General features: G+C 43.3%; 4 protein-coding genes across 4 annotated transcripts; 3 read left to right on the top strand and 1 right to left on the bottom strand.

Annotated features, from left to right (window-relative positions):
• Positions 1-12,030: 12,030 nt before the first annotated feature.
• Positions 12,031-12,369, top strand: PHALS_04760 (uncharacterized protein; the record flags this gene model as incomplete). Its single annotated transcript, XM_024718596.1, has 1 exon — positions 12,031-12,369. The coding sequence occupies one exon, from the start codon at positions 12,031-12,033 to the stop codon at positions 12,367-12,369; it is 339 nt and encodes a 112-aa protein (XP_024583979.1).
• A 727-nt stretch (positions 12,370-13,096) lies between these two features.
• PHALS_04759 (uncharacterized protein) lies at positions 13,097-13,366 on the top strand (the record flags this gene model as incomplete). Its single annotated transcript, XM_024718595.1, has 2 exons — positions 13,097-13,117; positions 13,178-13,366. The coding sequence occupies 2 exons, from the start codon at positions 13,097-13,099 to the stop codon at positions 13,364-13,366; spliced, it is 210 nt and encodes a 69-aa protein (XP_024583978.1).
• Positions 13,367-17,402: 4,036 nt separating this feature from the next.
• PHALS_15046 (uncharacterized protein) lies at positions 17,403-18,745 on the bottom strand. The gene has a single exon (XM_036407165.1). The coding sequence runs from the start codon at positions 18,460-18,462 to the stop codon at positions 18,046-18,048; it is 417 nt and encodes a 138-aa protein (XP_036263416.1). The 5' UTR covers positions 18,463-18,745; the 3' UTR covers positions 17,403-18,045.
• A 5-nt stretch (positions 18,746-18,750) lies between these two features.
• On the top strand, positions 18,751-20,454 carry PHALS_04758 (magnesium and cobalt transporter; the record flags this gene model as incomplete). Its single annotated transcript, XM_024718593.1, has 1 exon — positions 18,751-20,454. One exon carries the CDS (start codon positions 18,751-18,753, stop codon positions 20,452-20,454), a length of 1,704 nt encoding a protein of 567 aa, XP_024583976.1.
• Between the last annotated feature and the right edge of the window lie 932 nt (positions 20,455-21,386).

Here is a 21,386-nt window from a genome sequence, read left to right as displayed (position 1 = left end):
AGACCGAGGGTGCAATAGATTAGTAAAGGCCACATCTTCGGATCAGCATTCGAGGTAGGACCTCCACGACGTTTTAGACAGATCAAAAAACTTCCACCTTACCAGGCTATAGTAACATCCTGGTGTATCCGCTGGATCACCAAACGGTCGACGTGAAAATGAAATGCCCCTTATGCATCAAGAAATGACAACAGAGGTCAACGCTTCTGCGATGGCTTTCATGGGATTCGTTGGCTGTGGTAGCACGTCGAATCTATCTGACACGCAAAGAGCGTTCATGGCAGAGATAAGCCAGAATGGGTATGCACTCTGAGATTTTTCATTGCACTGCCTAGTTCAGGGCATCTCCAGCGGTCCGAACATCGTCGTTGCTACGAATCATAGGATTGCTCAGCTTCAGGGGATTGTGTAACGTTGGACCATCTCCAGAAGCGTTGATCATGCCCGATTGGCTCGTAATATCGGGGTCGTGGTATATCTTAAGTGAAGCAACCAAGAACACAGGATCTGTTTACATACTCTTTAGAATATGAAGAGCACATTTTCATCAAAACGGGGAGACTTAGCGTGGTCGTATAGATCGTAGATGCTGCATTTTCAGATCGGTCAACCACATTCAATGTTATGTATCGCTCCATTGTATAATCATGTTTGCTCCTTCCTTCCTGCTGCATTTGAGCACCTTGGCCCTCAGCAGTAAAGTTGCACTCCCGGCGCATAATGCTGACTCTCATCAAATAAGATTTCCAATTTGGTACAAAGTGTAGCCAAGCTGATACCAGCAACTTCTTTTTTTTCACTAGGACCAGAGCTACGTCGCGGAGGTGACAGACGCACCAGGTTTATCAACCGTCAACATATTGTGTAATTGTGCACTGCGTTATCGATGCATAATTAATGAGCTGAGAAAGCATATTTAACATCGCGAACTCATCACAGAGATGCTTCGATGGATATCCACCACAAAGCGATTCACGCGTTTGTCTAGATAACGGATATTCATCGGTTGATGTGTCCAATAAGGTGCCAAACATCTTGAACAGTGTTACCAAAAATTGTTGAATTGTGCGGATTTTAATTCGACGCTATGGCTTTCTGTTGACATTGTCGCTGACCCAGCTGGGTGAGCCACGATTGCATGGAGTGTCCACAACGCCACAGTGCCGATACTACCGAACGTGACTTTTGCAGGACCAAAGTTGAATTTATACGGACGAACTATCAGCAATAAAAAAGCTACTGGTTGGTGAACGGTGCCGCCGGATGCCGTGAGGCTCTAACCCTTGAAACGTTTCATGCATACACTCATATGTGCGTACGCGCTTACACTAAATGATTCATCAATTCATAGTGCTCGCCAAGCAGTATGCTTTTGTATCCTGGGGTAGCCAATCAATTACGTTCCGGAGGTACTCGCCCTGATACCACCAATCGCTTAGTGTAATATGTAATTCAACGAGCCTCGGAATGATACAGGGGTGGAACCGCGGCTTTGATAAAGCGATATTGGTGTTGCTAATCGAAGCTTTAGGTAGTGCAACACATTTTGTGCCTAGGGAAGTCATCATTGTGTCATGCGCCGATTCATAGTCGGGGCGACGTAGCGCATCTACTGCCACATTAAACCAGTCCAGATTACACCCCACCACGAATGAATACTCGACAATGCAGTACAACCAACTTTTCATTTGCTGTGAAAGCTGTGGTGACAATAACACCGAGCATGTCGATAAATGATACCGATAGATCACAAACGACTCTGAGCCAAGCCGGTGCATTTTGAAATTAACGATGGCGCATAAATCGGAAGTAACTATTTATTATGAATAGAACAGTTCATTTCAGCATCTGTAAGCTGGCAAAATGCAAACGTGGTCACGCATTAATGTCTTCGGAGTCTGTTTGGAGAAAAACAAAGCCTATTGCAAAGCCTGAAGCGTCACAGACGACGCGGAATGGCCAATTTGGATTTAGAAGAGCCAGAATCGGGGCACGTATGAGATGTTCTGTCACATCCTTCAAGGCACACCTTCTAGCGTCTTTTGACATACTCTCATTCCAAATCAATTGGTGGTTGATCGTGCCGGTCGCATGAGCTATCCAGTAGTTGTACAAGTAGAAGGTCATGCCGGGTCCCCTCCTCAAGTTCTGTAGTAACAGATAAAGTGACAATTTTACAACGACATACATCTTTGTGGGATTGCCTGAAGTCCCTGCTTCCCAACACAAATGAATTCGGTCAAGGACAACGACTTTCTTATCTACTTTGACGAAGAGCTAACTTAAGCACGCGAACATAAGCAATGCTTGCAAGTATTTAGTGTAGTGCGCAAAATCCAATTGCACAACTATTTAAGGGTGTAACGATAGTTTTCCGCATGTCCACGGCAGGACCTTAATAGCCGCGTCATTAGACGATTGAGCGTCAATGGTGCATTAGATGAGCGCAACCACATAAATATCAGCTCCCAGAGCATCCCGCTTGAATCACTTACCGCCTTGAGAGATACATCGCTGTTTTTCATTGGCAATTTTAAGTTGATAACATTTAGTAGCTACTGAGCAACTAGATGCCGACTATGCTGTTCTGCAACAAGTCTTTTCTAAAAATTGGCCGAAATTGTCACTACTTTATACATATTGCAAGTACGTAAAATTCGCCACTGCCGTTAGCTTGTCTAAAGAAGTAAGTAAACCTCAAGTGAAAAGCTTAACTTCTCTCACCAACCCTATTGATGTTCAGCACAAAAGAAACCCAGCGTTGCATCTTACCAAGAAAATCATTGTGCAAACACACTGTTTCCTTGGTAAAATGCATCGCTGTGTGGCGCAATAGTGCGACAACGATTCTCAGTGACCAAGGGTTTTTTTATGCTCTTTGTTGTGGTTATTAGATAACTAACACACGTGTTTACCTTGGGATAGTTTCATCGAAAACAATGTTGATTGGGGCATCATCTGCGTCACGAAAACAAGATTTAAGCGTTTACTTGACTTATTTTTCAAGATCAAATTTATCTTCGGTACCAGCTGTATTGTTTTAGTGATATCTCAATGCTTCGCAATTCCTTGAAAATAATACCATGGAATAATTTTTATAACCCTATAAAAGCTTTTGCTTGAGGTAATGCGGGAATTCTTGCTATCAGCTTCACCTATCGCTTCTTTCACAAAAAATGATTTCCCTCGTCTCTACCCTCTCTGTAAATTTACACAGTATTGCTGACTCAGCACATCCGCCACGTTGTGTTGATTACGTTAAGCCTAATATATTTATTAGTGAGTTACAGTCGCTCTTCAGCTCCATTGGCTGTGACATGGAAAATTGCGACACTGGTTGCTTCCACTCTCCACCGGATAGCCACCACTTCGCTGCCGTTTTACTTCATCCCACCAGAAATGACTGTGAGGATTACACCAGATCGACGTCGATTCCTCTTGGCATAGATACACTCTATAGATCGCGATAAACGATAGATATCAGCGCTCAATTTTTAAGATGGCGGCTCACTCCCGCTTTCGCCTTTTGATCTCATCCATAGGCACCTTGCAGTACGAATGCACTCAATGTTGGAGAATCCATGCTCTACACATAAGCTATTTCCGCTTCGTATTTGCACCAAATGTGCTTCTGTTTCCTGGTAGAGGTGAGTCCAGGACTTGCCAATGCCTCACTTATTTTATGGCTGGAAAGCTATAACTATAGGTCGACTGGAAGCTGAAAAAAAAGAGAAGCTAGAGACCAGGCCCAGGATTGGACAACATCTTACGTTATATAGTCCTCTTCCTTTGCCTCAAGGTTGATAGTACTTGAACCAGTGCCCTTATCGCAAGATAAACAAATATTGCATCCATATCTGGCCCTCCGAGGATTGTCTACTGTATTGTACAGTCTCACGTTTTGCATGACTGTGCAAATTTCCTAAATCTATTAAGGCTTTCCGCAGCCTCACAATGCCCGAGACTTTGATATCAACAACAAAGTACCTATGCTGTGAGCCCACCTCTAAAGAGGCCCTTCCTTTGAGGGCTGGGTTTCATTGACCACGATGTACAATCGAGACAGTTTTTTGTCAATAGGCTAATTTGTGCTATTGGGATTCGACAACTCTTCTACGAAAAAGTTGCCATCCGCCGTTGTGTGTATATTCGAACCATTGTACCTCTGAACGGAGAGCAAAGGAGCGACGAGGTTTGTCGAATGTTTGCACTCGCTCGGCTTCCATGGCTCGTCAGGTGGTTTCGGTTGTACGCCGCATAGCAAAAAGAAAGCATAACCAACGTTATGCGCTCAATACCAGCAGGAGGTCAAGTTAAGGTGGAACCAGCGCTGCAAGTTTTGCAAGTCGATGGAAGATGCCAATATTGGCGATGATAAGCCTGAAAGTCATGACGAAGACATTCTTATTTCTCTTTTAACATCGTATAAAGCGTGACGAGTGTATTATCGAGTAAAACGTGCGCACGACTACACCAAGCCAGTGTGTTGGGCATAGATAGGAAGTGAATCGGCTAATAACTCTTTCGCAGCTGCAAGCCACTGCCGAGTCAAAGCATAAAATAGATCAAAAATCCTGCATTGCGGAAAGGCACATTTGCCATGACTTGCTGTGTCTGTAGCCGTTTTAGGATATTATCTCTGTCATTCTCTGCGGCCCAAATTTTGCCAAGGCTTGACAGAATCTATGTGTTCCTTGCCCAGCTAAAGAGTAAACGTGGCGGATTAGAAGAAAGCATGCAACTCCTAAATGAACTCACTCTACAAGAACATTACATGATCGCTGGCTTCGTTGCCTAAGAGACGTAAAGTCACTGGCTGACGGTGGGTGTTTAATCAAAATAAATAAGCTAGGGAGGTTGAGCTGTCCAAGGCACGACTAGTCGTGAAGAATATCACACGACAATAAGGGTTCGACGACGAATAAACGTTTGCTCCCGTGGCCAAGTCCACTCTAATTCGACGTCTACTCAATCCGGCAGCCAGGTTTAGCCTGACAGTTCACCATGTGGATGTCAAGACGTCGTTTTTAAATGGATATTATGATGAAGACATATGCATGGTACAACCTGATGGTTTCAACAATTATGATCGACAGACTTTGTCTGCCAAATTAAGCGCTTGCTGTATGGTCTGAAGCAATCCTCACGAATGCATTCGACAACTTTATAATTGAGCTTGGGGTCGAGAAGTGCGAAACCAATTCGATAATCAGGACATGATTTCTGTGGCTGGATTCCATTGCTGACTTATACGAAGTATACATTTCTCAAAATGAATCTACAACGAAAGTCTCTTCGTTATCTTGTTTTCCGTGGGCAACTTAGACATAAAATTTAGCAACGAATGCCAACTCTGTCGTTTTGCTCTAAGAAACCAGCTACCCACCATTTAAAGAGATGTTTCGCTGACGGCACTTGCTTTCGGGCTTGAGATATGATAGATGTTCACTCTCGCTCTCAACTCCACAGTTGTCAGAGTCACTTAAATCCTCTTCACCATGTTCCTGCTGCTACCATTTGATATGAGCGCTGGTCATTGTGAGAGATGATTTCCGTATTTTTGCGCCTCTGCTAATTAGTACACAGCCACTTCCAATATCTTTGAAGCGGTATGCTTTTCATGCTTGATGGATCCAATCAATCGAGATCTTAGAGTGCGTGTATCGTACTTTTCCTTTGAAACAGTATCGAAAATATGATAGCCAAAAACCTTGAGATTTGCAACCACTGGTTTCGTTTCAAACCAAACTTGGTGTGAGGATGTTAATCTTATTGCCTCACGTCGGGTAACAATATCGCAGAAATTCGACAGTCACAGCCGCCTCACACCAACAAGACCTTGGCAAATTTGCATGCTCTATCATGCATCTTGCACATTCCATAAGTGTTCAGTTTATATGCTCGGCTCCGTCATTAAGCTATAGTGTGTTTAGAGGCGTCAAGTTCGGCTTGATGCTCCGGCGCTAGCAGAGCTTCAGCATTTTAACATAACATTTTTTTCGCCACCGTTGTCGCAGCAAATCCTTTAAAAATTTTCCAATCTGAGTCTCGGCAAGTGCATCAAGCTGGACAAATTTGTACGCAACTTCCGACTTGTTTCGAAAAAGAGGGACCCTGGCGAAGTGTGATTACTCGTCAATAAATTTACAAATATCGTTTGTCATTAAACGTTGATGGCTGCATTGAGCCACACAGATCTTTGAGAAAGCTTTGCTGTATGATGCTGCAAAAAATGTTTCTTGCGTTTGCTTGCCAAATGCACATCCACTTCACAAATCCCACTGCTTAATGGATGCAAGATCGATGCCAGTGCCAAAAAATCTCTATAGGATGGCGTCTAGTCCATCATGAAAGATGAGTACAAGTTAAAAGATGACAGTTGTACGACATTGTGTCCTCATGGTATGTCAACAAACTTAATCAATTGGACTCGTCAAGGCTAAGTGGCGTCATGCGAAGCTTAAACGGTACCTTACCGTCATAAACTTTAATTTTTCCTTGTTACCTGGTGTTACTCACAAAAGAACCTTTGCTCATATACGTTACTAGCCTAACGTCTTTTGTAAAGTGTCCAACTGGAACAGACTTTGTGGTAGTTCTAAATTATGACATATTCTTCTGGCACTCCCTTCTTGGTTTATTTGGAATTATTATCGCCATTACAATGTCCTAACTTCCAACACCTTAAACAACACTGTCATCTGCATGATGCACGTCGACTTGGTGCATATTTTTGTGATAGTTTTTTTAAATCTTGTAGTACGTGATATGTTGTGTCGCGCCAAAGTTTGTCAACCGTACGCAAGTTGACTTTGCGGCAACATCACCAGCTGAAATCAGAAAATCACAGCCCAAGTTTTTACTATGAGCAGCATTTGCTTGCAACTGTTCCACATCCTCACGGATAAGCACAGGACATTTAGCAATCAAGTTTCCGTGCTCACTACAGTAATGATATTCACGGTCCGGCCCGTATTTGCTGATGCTTGTCTTTCTTTGCGCTGTGGTCGTCAGTCGTGGCAAGGCTTGACCTTGTCCTTGCGTAGCTCTATCGATGCCTCTGCCCTGTTCCTTATGCTTTTTGAATCTTTATAATGTGGTCGAGATTTTACAAGTTCTCAAGTCAAAGAATTGCAGCTTTTTTCAAATTTTGTGACTAAAAATACGAACAATTTGCTCGGACTAGATAAAGCGTGATCATTAAGTCATGGAGCTTTGATCACGTTATGCTGTTCCGCAACCGTCCCGATCTTGTTGATATGCTAGTGCACATCATCACCTTCGTCTATCATTGTCGTAAATAGACTTCGACGAAGATAAACTTATTTGCCAAGCATTTTTTTTCAAAGTCCCCTTCAAACTCGACTATGCAGTGTGCTTGCCAACCAAACCAATGATAGCCTTCGGAAATGTAGATGGTTGTCGCTGCCGTACAAGACTTGCGCTTAAATGTTTCTTGGTACAGCAAAATCACGCACTGCTCCAGCTGATCTCGCCGAATACATTCCCCCACAGGTCACGCTCATCCTGTGCCAATTGCATTATAAATTACACATATGGATTGATTGTTTTGTCAAGACTGTAAATCTGGGAGGAAGCAGCAATGTCCATAGTGAGAGACTGGTCGTGGCTGGGAGCGAAGAGGGTAGATTCTGCGGGGGCTTGCGCGTATAACCTAAGGAATACGTACCTGAGCGGTGGCTGGCAAAAAGCAAATATAATTAAGATCCGCATTTCGCTCTCGTGTGTTTCCTCTAAGCCTGTCGTCTGTTGTAGCATATTCCGCAAATTCTGCTGGAGGCTGAATTGGATACAAAGTAAATGTATGTTCTGTCTGTCACACTACTGGGTACAAGAAACTGAACTTAGTATAGCGACTCTTTACCTTCATTGGGATCCAACGTGCAGATACCGTCGGAATATTTCCTAGCCAGAGACAGATTTCTTTGTGCAAAGTACACGGCAACCTTGTTTCATAATGACTATTGCAATCGAATTACACACGACCTTGTTCAAAAAGCTACCCGTGAGAATGCTCATTTTAACGGTCCGTCCCGGTACTTCGAATCATTTAAATGTGATACATTTTCCTGAAAATAACTTGTTTAATAACTCGGTTAGAGTTCCAGCTGGCTTAATGTAACTTTGTTTGGTTTGTTGCTTGTCTACACGATAATGAATAAACCTATACAAGCAAAGCATTCACCATAACTTACTACCTCGACTTGATAAGTTGTCCAAACGCATAAAAAATAAGTATATTGTACTTTTAAATCGAGTTTGCAACTGCTCTTTCTTAAACTAATAGATATCATTTCTGACCACAAGATCTACATATGTTCTCCTCGGAAACACGCAATTTCGCTTCGTGTACAGCCCGGATATATTGGTTTTCATTGTAATAAACACATCTTGCTTTTATATGACATTATCTGCTGCGTGTTGACATGGCGTTATTTCTAGCCTTAAATGTGAATTAATTTCATTAACTACCTTTAAATTTACCGAGCGTCTAAAATCCATTGCAGTATATAAATCATCTTTCGCTTCTGCCTCTTCCTTGTGACCCTACACATGCATTTGGCGGAGTATATCAGTCTATCTAGAAGAAAAAGCAAACCAAGGCAACAATGATTATCATACGCGGCCAACCACATGCCCGCCAAGTCTCCATCAATGCACTTATTGCAAATCGGCGATCTTATCTCACTTTCAAAGCTTAAGCACGCTCGTTATCGAGCGTGTCTAATGCAGTTTTCTGATCCAGCATGTACTCCTTGTCACCACTGAGTTCAATTTTCAAGCAGAAAATCTTCTCACTTACCCGTATTCTTTATTACTGGGTTTGCCATGTTCTCAAAAAAATAGTTTTTACTGTCTACTAAAGTAGCTGTAGACTTTCTTTAATATAACTAGATCTGCCTTTAAGCTTAACGTTTGTGTTGACAGATTCATTGTAAGTCACATATTAGTCTTTCAATGGATTCCTACTGTTCTCTACACGAATAAGACTTATATTTGTAGTTGTAGCAAGAATCAATGTGTCATTTGAATAAAAACTTTTCATGTTGGCCACAAATACATTATACAAATATCTCACAATTTCCAAAATATAGCGTCGGCACAAACAAGTCACATTTAAGTTTTATGCGCTATGTTCAACGTTGACATACGTGTTTGGCACGTCACTGTGTTTGTAGGTTAATCTATCTCTTTGCGAGGCCCAAAATTGATTCGACATACCAAAATTTCATCGCGATGAAGCAGTCTTCTTCTCGAACTTATGTGTTTCTGCATGCCGCAAATTTTGCCGTAACTATTTGAGTTACGTTGTTGTCTATCGTTTAACGGAACACACTACTTGTCAAGCAAATTGTGCCGGTACGACGTATCACCAAACCTTTTCTCTTTTAGCACTACAGACGCTGCATTAGTTGGCTTGTTCCTTTGTGTGGTTCAGTCGAGCTTCAAACCGGGATTGCAATATCATCAAATCTTGTCAGAGGTGGCGCATGCGCGATTCTGGCTTTCAAGACTTGCGATCCGGCAAATAATAATTTCCAAGAATTTTGGCAATCCTACAAATATCGTTTTAAGTCACTCAATTTTGATTGCGATGTGCACTCGTTCAAACATGTTCAGATTTTAGCCGAAAATCGAAGTTCTCTTGGCAGCAAATGTGCTCGCAGCATTGAATGGGCAGGAATGTAAGCCATCATGCCCTCACTTGGTAGTAAATACACCGCAGCGCTGACTCGGTCAAACGTTGATATAATGATCAGTATTGCCTCAATGCACGCAGAATCGAAAACTTTCTATCAGTGCGTAACTACGAGTAGATTCTTGCTCAACGTCAGAAAATTTCGACCGATGCTATTCATAACGCCTTGATGGCACTCAGTTGTTTGGCATCTGTAATCCCAACGATATACACTGCTCGGTAATATATGGTATTTGCACGATACTACTGCAGCGGTAGGGTCTGATCGAGCGTTATCAACTGAAAGTGCCAATCTTACGATTTCTGGTATAAAACGTAAGGTCAGTTCATTTAGTAAGCTATCTATAAGCAAAAAAAGACGGCAGCCCCGCTGCACTTCACACTTGGGTGTATAGCTACAAATAATGGCATACATCGATGTAAACTTTACACGGGTGCACTACGTGTGCCTACTCTATTATAAAATTATCAATTGCAGCAGTGGCACTTACGAGAACAGCAGTTCACAACACGCAGTGCATTCAATGACGCATTTCTTCTTCATAGTTATGGTAATAGAGACGACGGCGCACTATATCACGACGTCAGACGCGAGAAACGCGACGTCACATTAACCCCTCAGGTTTGGGCGAATCTAGCCAAGCGTATGGCCGAAGCAGTGGGTGCAGTTCACAATGTACCGCATGTCAGTCCTGTCCATGGTTTTAATATTGTTGCTCGACAAACAAAGCCTTGTAAGAGGGTTTACAACAGTCCCTCAAGCACAAACCACACACTTGTGCGACGTGGAAGCGAGTCTCGGCGTGAAGAAAGAAGAATTATCTTGGAGGGGGTAAGAAAAACTTGAGACCTGAAAATGAATTCGCATCTGAATCAAATTTTGTAATGATTCCTATCTCTATGTAAAACATCCCAGACAGTCATTGAGGTTTTGATAATAAGACCTTGTTTTCCTTCTTAATTCAAAAAGTGAGTTCTCAGCTTAATCTTATACAAGATTTTGGGTTTACGAAGCACGAAAAGCTTGAATTTCAACTTCTGTGGAAAATATCCAGTAGAAAGCACCAAGACAGACCCCTAACTAGGAACCAGCACTCTGACTCACACAGAATGTTTGTGACTTTATTTCAGTAAACAGGTATGTAGTTGGGAAGGCCATACTGTAATCGTCTACTTATAAATCACCCCAATGGATACAGAAGGTACAGAGACTTCCCTTCATGTGATGGCTAGTCAGGCCCCCAACCCAAAGAAAGACTAAGGAGTTTCATATTCTTTGAGCTGTGTGCCCATCCTGTGGGGAACATCGGAGTTTTCATCTCTACCGACTAGACTGACACTATCCGAAAATGCCGAGGGAGACCTGCGTAACACAACTAAACCATTTATGGCCGACACAACTAGGCACCCATTTCATATATCGCCTCAAGCAATGATAGAAATACTACAACCAAGGCCAGCTACGAACAAGGCATTTATCTCTTTTTACGGATCGCGCTAGTTTGCAGACTTCCGAAACCAAAAGCTCCTTTGGTAGGAAGAGCGACCTGAAGTGCTCAGTATTACAATGGAATCGCTCGCCATATACAGTCCTCCATCCTGTTACGAACCACATTGACGTCACTGATCAATGTGGAGAGTCCGAGGATGAGAATTTAGCTAGATACCTTTTTCAAGAGGTCACTTAAGATTTCGATGAGGAGCTGGTCACTGCTCAGGCAGCTTAAAAAATAGTACCACTACCAGAACAAGCAACGCCCTTACTGATGCAAGGTGTATTTTTGCTTGCCAGATATCAACTTGATCCGAAGAAGGTTACTCCCCAGTCGAAGATTATGGGGCCCATGTCTTCGTCGAGGGCCTGTGCGCTCCACATGGACCGGTACACTCGTGATGCGTACGAGCGCCATCTACTCTTTGTATTCCATACACTACTATAAAAGACCTGTTCTACCGTCCTGAAAACGCAGCATTTCTTGGGCAATCATGCTAAAGCCGGTCATACGACTAATAGACCGCTAGTTTGTGACGTTGTACAGTAATCACATACTTCACGCGATTGTACAGCTTACCATTGTGCTCGGTGGTGACCTCTCATACGTCCGCTCAATAGTCTAAAACGATCTAACTTTTTGTCCCTTAATAATCCTATCAGAAAATCATACGTCGCGTCCAGAACTAAGTAGATCCTTTCAAAACCCTTCACGATTAGGGCTACACAGCGAACTGCGCAATCGTCGTAGGGTTTTGATATGTTGAAGCTACTTGCGCACGATGTATTTTCTATAAGCCAGAGTGCCGAGATCGTCATGATCGCATCGATCGGCGTGCTTCAGAGTTCAATCTGCGAGCGTTCGGAAGAACGTTATCGATTCCGTGACGAGATACAACTACGATCATCACACCAGAAGTTACCTTTGATCTATGCACTCTTTCCATCGCACACACCCGAACAAAATTTTGTAGGAAACGACAGTCCAAAGGCATATCTGGCTTTAACCTGTAATACTAACCGTACCAGCGGCCATTTCCACTGCTTCCTGGCCCTTCCGCTTTTGGAAGATGCAGAGCACTCATTCTGGTCACCAATCTTGGCAGCCAATCCAGGGAATCATGGTACTTTTGAGGCTACCCAAAATATTGGATAGGTTATTATTGCGTTTGATTAGTTAAGGGGCCCATAACAACCCAGGACCGTAAATGGATCAACAAGAACTGCTTCCAATTTGTCACTCTCAAACAAACGAATCAATTTTAAGGAAGTTTTAGAGTGTGTAAAATAGTCTAATTTTCCGTAACAAATATAATACCATTCGTATCATTCATTCATACTAAAGCCCTGTCATTGCATGGAGGGCCTGTCTGATCACACCCTGACGGCTAGTTTTGCAAAGAAAGCGGTCTCGCGTACGAGATCTGGAGAAATACCGCTTTTTGGACCTCCTCCACCTACTGTCGAATTCACCATGCGTCCTATGAGTGCAGTGCGCACTGTTTCGTGCCCGAATCTATTGACGTAAGAGAGATCACTTTATTAATGCGTGGGTCGCATTGCTGGGTACCCACTCAATTATCGACAACTACCCGGACCATGTGTGGCGTCTCAGCGCATAAAAAGCTCGGTGTGTCTTCGATCGCTCGATCTCCTCCTCAGTCTGATCGTTTGTCTGTGAATGGTTGGCTGTGAACATCAACAACCCCAAGCCAAAAGCCCATCTTCGAAGCAATGAACTTGTTTTCAATTATAGCAAATATAGCAATGAACTCCGGGTCTCAGGCAGGCCATGATGACGAAATTTGTCATTTAATACTGCCCGGTTGTTTGCTTTCCGTCGTCTCGGTGAATACTGGAGCAAGATCTTCCATTTTGAACACATGGCATATTATTTTTTGCAGGTCTGCAAGCTTTTTCGTGTCGGTTGATAAAACAAGCAAAGATACACGGATTTCCAATAGTCCGTTGAAACGGACAAGCTACGCAATAAAGCTGACACGTTACCTGCTGGTTTAACCAAGCAGCACGCATTCCGCTCCCGTACATATGTAAATGATTATTGTACATGTGCGACCGCGTCAAGCGCTGAGAATCCAAATAATTACAGCCCAATTAGTTCAGGGGATGAGCGCATCATGGAACCTCAGTAGCTTAGCGCATTCAGAACCTCGTCGCTCGAAACGACAGTTTTTGAAAGATCCTTCTGCTTTACTCTACAGTAGTGATGTTTGCTAACTTATTTGTGGAGATGGGATTGAAACCGTGTTCGTCGCTCAGCCACTTAATACTTACGTATTCGTCTGTAGACGCAAAGGCTTTGAACTAGCCTTTTTTACACGCCTGACGAATTTTGACATTGATTACGCTGCGATCCTACCAATATGCGCCAGCTCATAGCCTTGTCGATTCAATAAAATTCTGGCAAAATATTTATCTTGCCCGAACGCGTTTACGACGAAACTCATCCATCTGGATATTTGTCGCAACAATTGTAGCTTGTGGTATGTGTAGACCACAAAAGGTTCAATAGAGCAATAGGGTGCATTTTTACGAGCGTGTATTCATCGAGAATTTTTTTTGCGGATGGGGAAGCCCCTCTCGGTAGCCATGGGCTGCCTCGACTGTATTACGATCACTCGCTTTCGCTCCACTTCGAACAGACGCAATAACGAAGCCGATGACACGATCTGAAGCGTCATACGCAACAGTCATAGGTTTCGCCTAGTCTGACAAAACATGCACAGGCGTTTGCTGTAAGCTCGCCTTAATTCCCCCAAATGCATTCTGGTAGAGTCGCTTCCGACACCAGTCCATGTCATTTTCAACAAACCGGACAATGGCTTCGCAAGACTTGCATAATCTGTACCGTACTTTTCCATTATTTGCCAGTCCTAACCACAAGCGTAGGTCCTTTCGATACTGGGTTCCAAACGCAACAATATTGGATCTTAAGTGCACAGGGTCTTTCTATCCCTTCCCTATTGATCACAAGGCACTAGTGGGCATCAATACCCTGCCGCATTTTTCGGTGTTATAATAGAGCTTGTTTGCTTCCAGGACCTCAAACACTTGACAAAGGTGCTTTGGTGCCCCCGATAGCCGCTAATTCTGTCATAAACGAATTTACTGTCTAATTACGTATGTACGAGCGCACGTATGGGTTCGCACAACCATGTGACAAAGTGAATAAAAGTTGCCGGAGGCCCTCGCATCACGAAGTGCTATGGGTGGGATGTTTGATTCTTGCATCCGGATTTGATACTATTCTAACACCAGATCAAACTTTCTAATACCAGATCAAACTAAATGTGCATCGTGCACACGGAAATGTTCCTTAACAAGAAATCTTTTCCGGGAGTCGGAATCTGTGCTGGTAAGTTGATTCAATTCGTTATATGATTTGCATGAGCTAGTTGGCACTTGCGCTAAATTTCCAAACGCAATAAGTTGGCGAATAGTGCGAAAATCCTGATTCCCGCCACCGCCAGTTTTGTCCATAACAGCTTACACATTTAAGTTTTTAAAAAAATAAATCCCGATTTAAAAATCCCACTTATATAAATCCACTGCCATCAGCTCGCCACAAATTTAGTAAGTACAAGTTATCTCGAGATCAGTATTTCTGGTGCCTTCGAATGAGTAGGACGAGACATTGGGTGGAATTTCTTAAAATGCAATAGTCGATTTAGATTTTCTCTTTGCAGAGAGCAATTCTTTCAAACTCCTGGTCATCTGTGTCCCTTTATTTCCTTTCCGCCGGAAGCTCTTTCATTTCGATGCAGGCCATTAATAGCTGATCTATCCAACCTTGTGGAAAACTAGGCTACTTCATTGGGCGTATGGCCTGGCGTTTAACACTCATGCAAGAAGTATACGTGGCCAAAATTTTATCAGTTAGTCAGAGCAACTTGTCTTGGCACTTTCATGTAAGCGAAGTAGCATAAAATAATGCGACACGTATTGAGCGGCCCTTGTGACTTCCTCAGCAGCTCAAAAAGAATAGTTTTTGTGACCCATCTTGGCGATTCGCGCCTCAGCACAGTGGGAAGGTAAAAGCTTCTCCTGTGCCTAAATTAGCAGTTGTGGTGTTGTGGTGGTGGCAAGTCTAAATCTAGGATCCGGTGTGAAACTTGGTTACCCACACAGGGAGCGTCGATTCTAAGTAGTTTTCGTCTGCTGAATATCCTCGTCAACGACAAAGTACCTTTTTTACTCTCGATAAAAGTGCCCATATTAACTTTTCCGTGTTGTAAATTAACACCCGCCTCGGAGTTGGTATCGCTAACAAGATACCACTTTAATACCCTCTGGTTGCTCAATGCCTTACAATCCCTTTGGGTACCCTAACAGCTGACAGAAGTGGGGCAATGATTAACCAAAATGTCCGACAATCTTCCGGCCTCATTTAGACCGGTCGGTTTTATAAGCTCTCTGATATAGATATCATACTTGCGAGTACAAGAAGCACAACTTTTCCAAGAACAAGTATAGCGACGACTCTTTGACGCGTACCCCTGGTGAAGACTCAGTTTCGCCCTATTACGCCCTATTCGCGAGACAAGGTTCCTGGGTTCGTGATCGTAGCGTTGATCATCGACCCATCAAAAACGTCCAAAGAGTAGAATATATATTCTTTGCTTCTGCCTACTTCCCGAACGGGCTCATATCATGTGCTTCGACTTGCAGTAAGGTGATAGCAAGGTAAGTTGCGCATGACCAGACACAGTCAATTGGTTTTGTACTTATGATGCCATTTCATGAAAAGAGTACGCCCCTGCTTCTGGCTGTATTCTTCCTGGTGTGTGGACTTAATTGCCCTAACCTTTGTGGAAGCCTGCACTGAAGTTCAAAGGTTTAAGCTGGGCCTACTCTTGGGCAATTCATGAACACCATTGTCTTGACGTGTCCAGGTTAGGGGTGCTCAGAGATGCGACTAAAATGCTCATCCTATGAATGTTCTCATTTAGTTCGCGCCATTCCTGCTAGTAAGCAGATGGCACAAACGCTGGCAGAACAGTTGTACCTGCAAGAAAGCAAGCAGCTCTTTGAATAGCTATATCCAAGGTGCAAGTTCCCGAGCATCATCACTTCATGCGTGTACGCACAATACTTTACCTGACCACATAGGTTCAGTATCAAAAGATCCTGAGTCGCTAGTCTGTGATCAAAGGATGCCTTATCGACAGTTCTAACTCATGGACCTAAAAGAAGGTGATGTCACGTTTTTTTCTTTGTTGGAGTGTACCTTAAGCCCCTAAGACTTGGGTAGCATACGTGACTTTGACATTTTGGGTCTTTGAGTCCCGGACGTGACATGTCATCTCAATCCATTCCGGTCGAGCATTCATTGTGCTCGCCGGTGACAATATTGCCAAGCTTTCTGGGTCTTCAGCTATTAAAGCCGTTCAGATGAATTCTTTTACTGCTTACCATGTTGCCGTTGGTCTGACTACAAGTGCTACCACGTGTGACAGTACACTACACCGCACCTTGCTTGAGGATGCGAAGGGAGTTCTGCAACCCCCTGCAAACAACCCTTCACGGTCTATGGCTTTAGAGACTCCCTGTACCTAAATGAGGTAAATTAGAGATTGAATGTATATGCTTTTTGCTTATTAATAAACTGTTTGCAGCTACGCAAGTCTCACAGAACACTGCAATATATATATGATATACACAAATGGCTCGGGCTTCTATTCCTTTAAGAAAGCCAGGAATCCAGGAGCCAATGCTTAGTATAAATCAACAATGTCGTATTATATCGACATTGAGCGTACAAGGGTTGATAGCAACAAGACATGACACACACCTTAACACGGTTGTACTTTTCAGCTTAGCTACCAACTGGATCTCTCTGGTAGCTACTACGATTTCCATCACGCGGAACTGATGCTACGATCGTACGCAGTCAACAATTTATCTCCTGAAATCCTGCTTCTACCAATGTTTAATCTTCTGTTACATGCCGCGAATCCAAATTAAAGAATAAGTTGCATGAAACACTTGATTCAAGATTATAGTTTAAGGGTCTATCGAATTCAGCCTGTCGTAATATTTCGTATTGTGGTGAATTGACTTTTGTGAAAAAAATAATACGAAACTAAACGTTAAATTTCTCCTTAACTTTGACACAATATATGGGACACAACTATGATAATCAGCGTTTATTTTTATATAAATTAAGATCAAACTTAAGAAAATCAAGCTTGCCAGCGCGACAATAAGACTATCGATTCGTTCCTGACGCACTGCGATAAAGCGATCAATTGCAACAAGAGTAACAACGTGCAGCATCTCGCGCAATTGCGGTAACAATGCAGCGATCAATGATCGTTTAAAATCAGCAAGAGACTTTTGCCAGCTTCATTCGATTCGATAAATAGTTGTGAATCCGACAATTTCAAATTTTACGCAGTTGATGGCATTGCTCTCTCCAAATGTCCAAGAAGAGTACTTACAGATGATTGTGAAATCTGCAAAGAAATTCATATGTCTCTTGGAATCCATATACGAGCTCAACGCGTCAGCTATAACGATGAGCATGGTATATAGACATTAACATGCGTCACACACATACAAGTCTGTCGTCTACTTTGGTACGTAAGGAGTAGCCATCCAACAATGATGGGTACCGGTCTAAATCTTGCACTGAAATCAGAGTCAAGCTCACGATTTGTGCGCAAGTCGTTTGAATTTGAGTGCTATGTGGACCGACAAGAATGTTTGCAAGTGACCGAGAAATCAATCTGTGTGAAAAGATCCGCCTGTGCGTAGTGCTCCCTGTCACTGACAGTGATAAATGCAACCTTTACGTATACCTCATTTCGGATCAAAGCTGTAATTTGTGCAACTGACGTGACGACGCACGATAAATGGTCGATTTGGCTGTGAAAAACGCAGCAGAAACTACGCGTATCGTGAAAAATTGCCGAATTTGGCACTTATGAAAGATGGCAAAGTTCCGAAGAGTTTGGCTGTAGAGACGCCGATGGCTGCAATAGACTGGGTGGTAACTAGCGTCAAGCATTGCAGATATCGTAGAATACTTGAGCGGCACTAAGTATCTCAAATGAAGGGGGTCAGTTCGACCGCGCTTTCCATCCGAGAGCGAGTTCGAGGCATCTGTCATGCCGTATTCTCGCGAGCTCGACCCATGCAATCGTGTCAGTACATCGTTAGACCGATAATCGTAAGGGGTCACATAATCAAGAGGTCGTCTCGAAGCTAAAATGGAAATTCTTCCCATCACAAGATATCTGTCGAAATCCTTATCCTATTTGTCGATCGGAAGAGAAATTATCATAAACGAGGTGCTAGATGTCTATAGCGATAGGAGTAGAATCATTGACACATGTCAACGTACAAAGTGCTAAGCTCTATACTTCTCATTTCTATTTCCTCTACTCGATTCGTATAGAACAACAAAACACTTGGTAGAGTAACTGCCACGTTCGTCCCATTTTCGTCTACAAGACATATTCAATGTTTTTGTAGTTATCGTCAAGCGAAAGTCCAGAGTATGGATTTTAGCGCAATGGACGAAGACACTCCGCTTTTACGGGACTCGGGAGGCATCAGTGCGTCTCCTCGCAACTCTCTGGAATTAAGCTCGTACCCTAGAGCTGGGAATAGCAGAGGCTCAGATACTTCTCGCCGCAGTCACCAAACGACGGAGTTAGAGCTTAATGTAGACAAGATTTCGATCTTATTCAGTCCGACTGCACGTAAAGGCTTTGACACTCCTCACAATTACAAAAATTTTGCTGAAGTGGCTTTGGATGGATCAGCTCAGAGCACTGATGAGCTGAATATGCTGGATCCGTATTTCGACGTGACTCCACCGCGCCTCCGTATAGCTTTTGAAGGTGCAAGGCCAGAGAAAGATGGAAACTTATGTTATGAAGGATTTCGAGCTGCTCTCGAGACATTAGGCATTAAATGCTCGGACGACATAGTGTTCGCAAAATTGGTTCATAATATTGATACCGAAAAGAATGGAGGAATAACATTGCAACAGTTTGATGCTGCAGTGCATCGACTAAAAATGATGCACATGTTTGATGAAGGAACCGTGCAGGAGATGAAATTGAATGGGTACCAACAAGCTGGTTTGTCAATTTCCGACTTTTCCGGCACGAAACTACAGACCTTTGCTCTTCGACAAAAGAATCTGCATGAATTCTACACGACTCCACGACCTGAGTGGGTCAATGTACGCTGGATCAACCTGGACGGACGCGATAGTCTAAATCTTAAAAGACTCGCTATAAAGTATCGTCTTCATCCACTGGCTATTGAGGACACTATTGAAGGTCATGAACGACCTAAATTTGATCGATATGATGAGCATTTGTTTCTGGTGTTTCCTGTGTTACGAATGAAAGTGATTCCGGACAAAGGACTTCCACTAGATCGCAAGCGCGCGCGACTCTACTCAGACACAAGAAAGACATCATTACCGACCTTTGTGAAGCGAAAGTCGTTTCATACTAGTATAAGTACTATCACTGACGAGTTGGAAGAGAAGGATGAAGACCCATTTCAGCTTTGGATTGAGCATGTCTTCATCTTTGTCGTCGATAATGACACAGTGATCACGGTTAAAGACGGTGGGGGAAGTGATATCTGGACTGAATTAAACCGTCGACTGGCTGTACCATACTCCAAACTACGACACAATGATGCTAATTTTCTTGTATACTCGGTACTTGATGTGATTGTGGATCAATTTACGAGTGTAGTTGATTCCGTCACGGAATGTCTGATTGCGCTTGAGAATCAACTTGAAGTAGAACGACATCGTTTTGAAATGCGCTCACTACGAGTACTGAAGAATGAGTTGTTTCGGCTTCCTCGATTGTTAAAACCGGCTCGAGAAGTGCTTAAGAATATCATTGAGAGCAAAGATTTTGACGCTACGGTGACTGACTATGTTCGTGACGTTCACGACCACGTAGTGGCTGTACTTGACGATATCGAACAGCAAGTGCAAATGTGCCGTCAACTTACCGAAGAGTATCGGGATGCTAAAGCAACTCAGATGAACTATGTCATTTACACACTAACAGTTGTCACAACTGTCTTCCTGCCGGGTCAATTTTTAACTGGAGTCTATGGGATGAACTTCGATGTAATGCCCGAGCTTCATGAGCGTTATGGCTATGCATTATTCTGGGTATTTGCCATAGCCATTGCTGCTGCACTACAGCTGTACTTCCGCCACAAACAATGGATTTAAGAATGTTGATAGTTGACGAGCAAATTTAAGTCATATTGTACCACTTTATCAGAATGTTTAAGACAACATTAGAATCTTAGGCCATAAAATACCCCACTTTTCACTATTATGAGTAGTGCTTAAGTAACAAGACCCTACTAGTCATAGTTCTGAAAAAAACTACCTAATTGCTACTTTACCCACAATATCACGAATTCGAAAACTCTCAAAATTGATGGTTCCATTTCAATAATTGTGCAGATTACTTAAATTTTGTTCAAAGCCTCCAGCAAAAACTTCGCTCGATAGGTGATTATATATTTCTTCTTATATAAAAGCAGCAAAGCAGACACGAGACTTTCACTGACTTATTGAGCCAGGACGCCATTTGCAAAGTTCTTGTAACGGCAGAAGGAGTATCGCTGACATAATTTGTTTAGAGCGCCTGGACCAATCAGGCCGCCACGTATTGCTCTCGCAGCGACTCAACCGTCCACACCAGCCCATCATTTCGCACCCCCGTCGTCATCATCGCTCGCGTTTTCAGTGCCGTCGGCCTTTGAGCCAACAACTGCGGACGCCTCGGATGTTGCTGAACCGATGAGCTCGCTACCTGCTGGTGCCGCACCGCCAGCTCCTGCTGACACACGCCCGACGATGGCTGACTTGCTTAAGCAACAGGAGACCATCCGTCGCGACGAAGCCGCAGCCGAAGCAAAGCGAAGCTACATCGAGACCCCCAAGCCGCTCGCTTGTGACATCGAGTTGATCGAGCGACAGTACGCCGCGAAGCGCGACTGGTCGTATATCGCTTCTCGCATGGATCAAACCCGACCGTACGAGCTTTCTAGAGCCAAGTTCGACATGGCGATCGCCACCGGACGCACGTTTGCGAAAACACCGTTGCAGCTCATTATGGCTTCGCTCGCTGGCTCCAACCATGAAAATGAAGC

Source organism: Plasmopara halstedii (genome assembly GCF_900000015.1).
Source record: "Plasmopara halstedii genome assembly, contig: Scaffold_2680, whole genome shotgun sequence".
NCBI lineage: Eukaryota > Oomycota > Peronosporomycetes > Peronosporales > Peronosporaceae > Plasmopara > Plasmopara halstedii.
This window is presented reverse-complemented; position numbering and strand designations above follow the sequence as displayed.

Coding starts and splice junctions, on each gene's coding strand:
- PHALS_15046 (XM_036407165.1), bottom strand. CDS start 18,462: ATGGGAAGAATTTCCATTTTAGCTTCGAGACGACCTCTTGATTATGTG.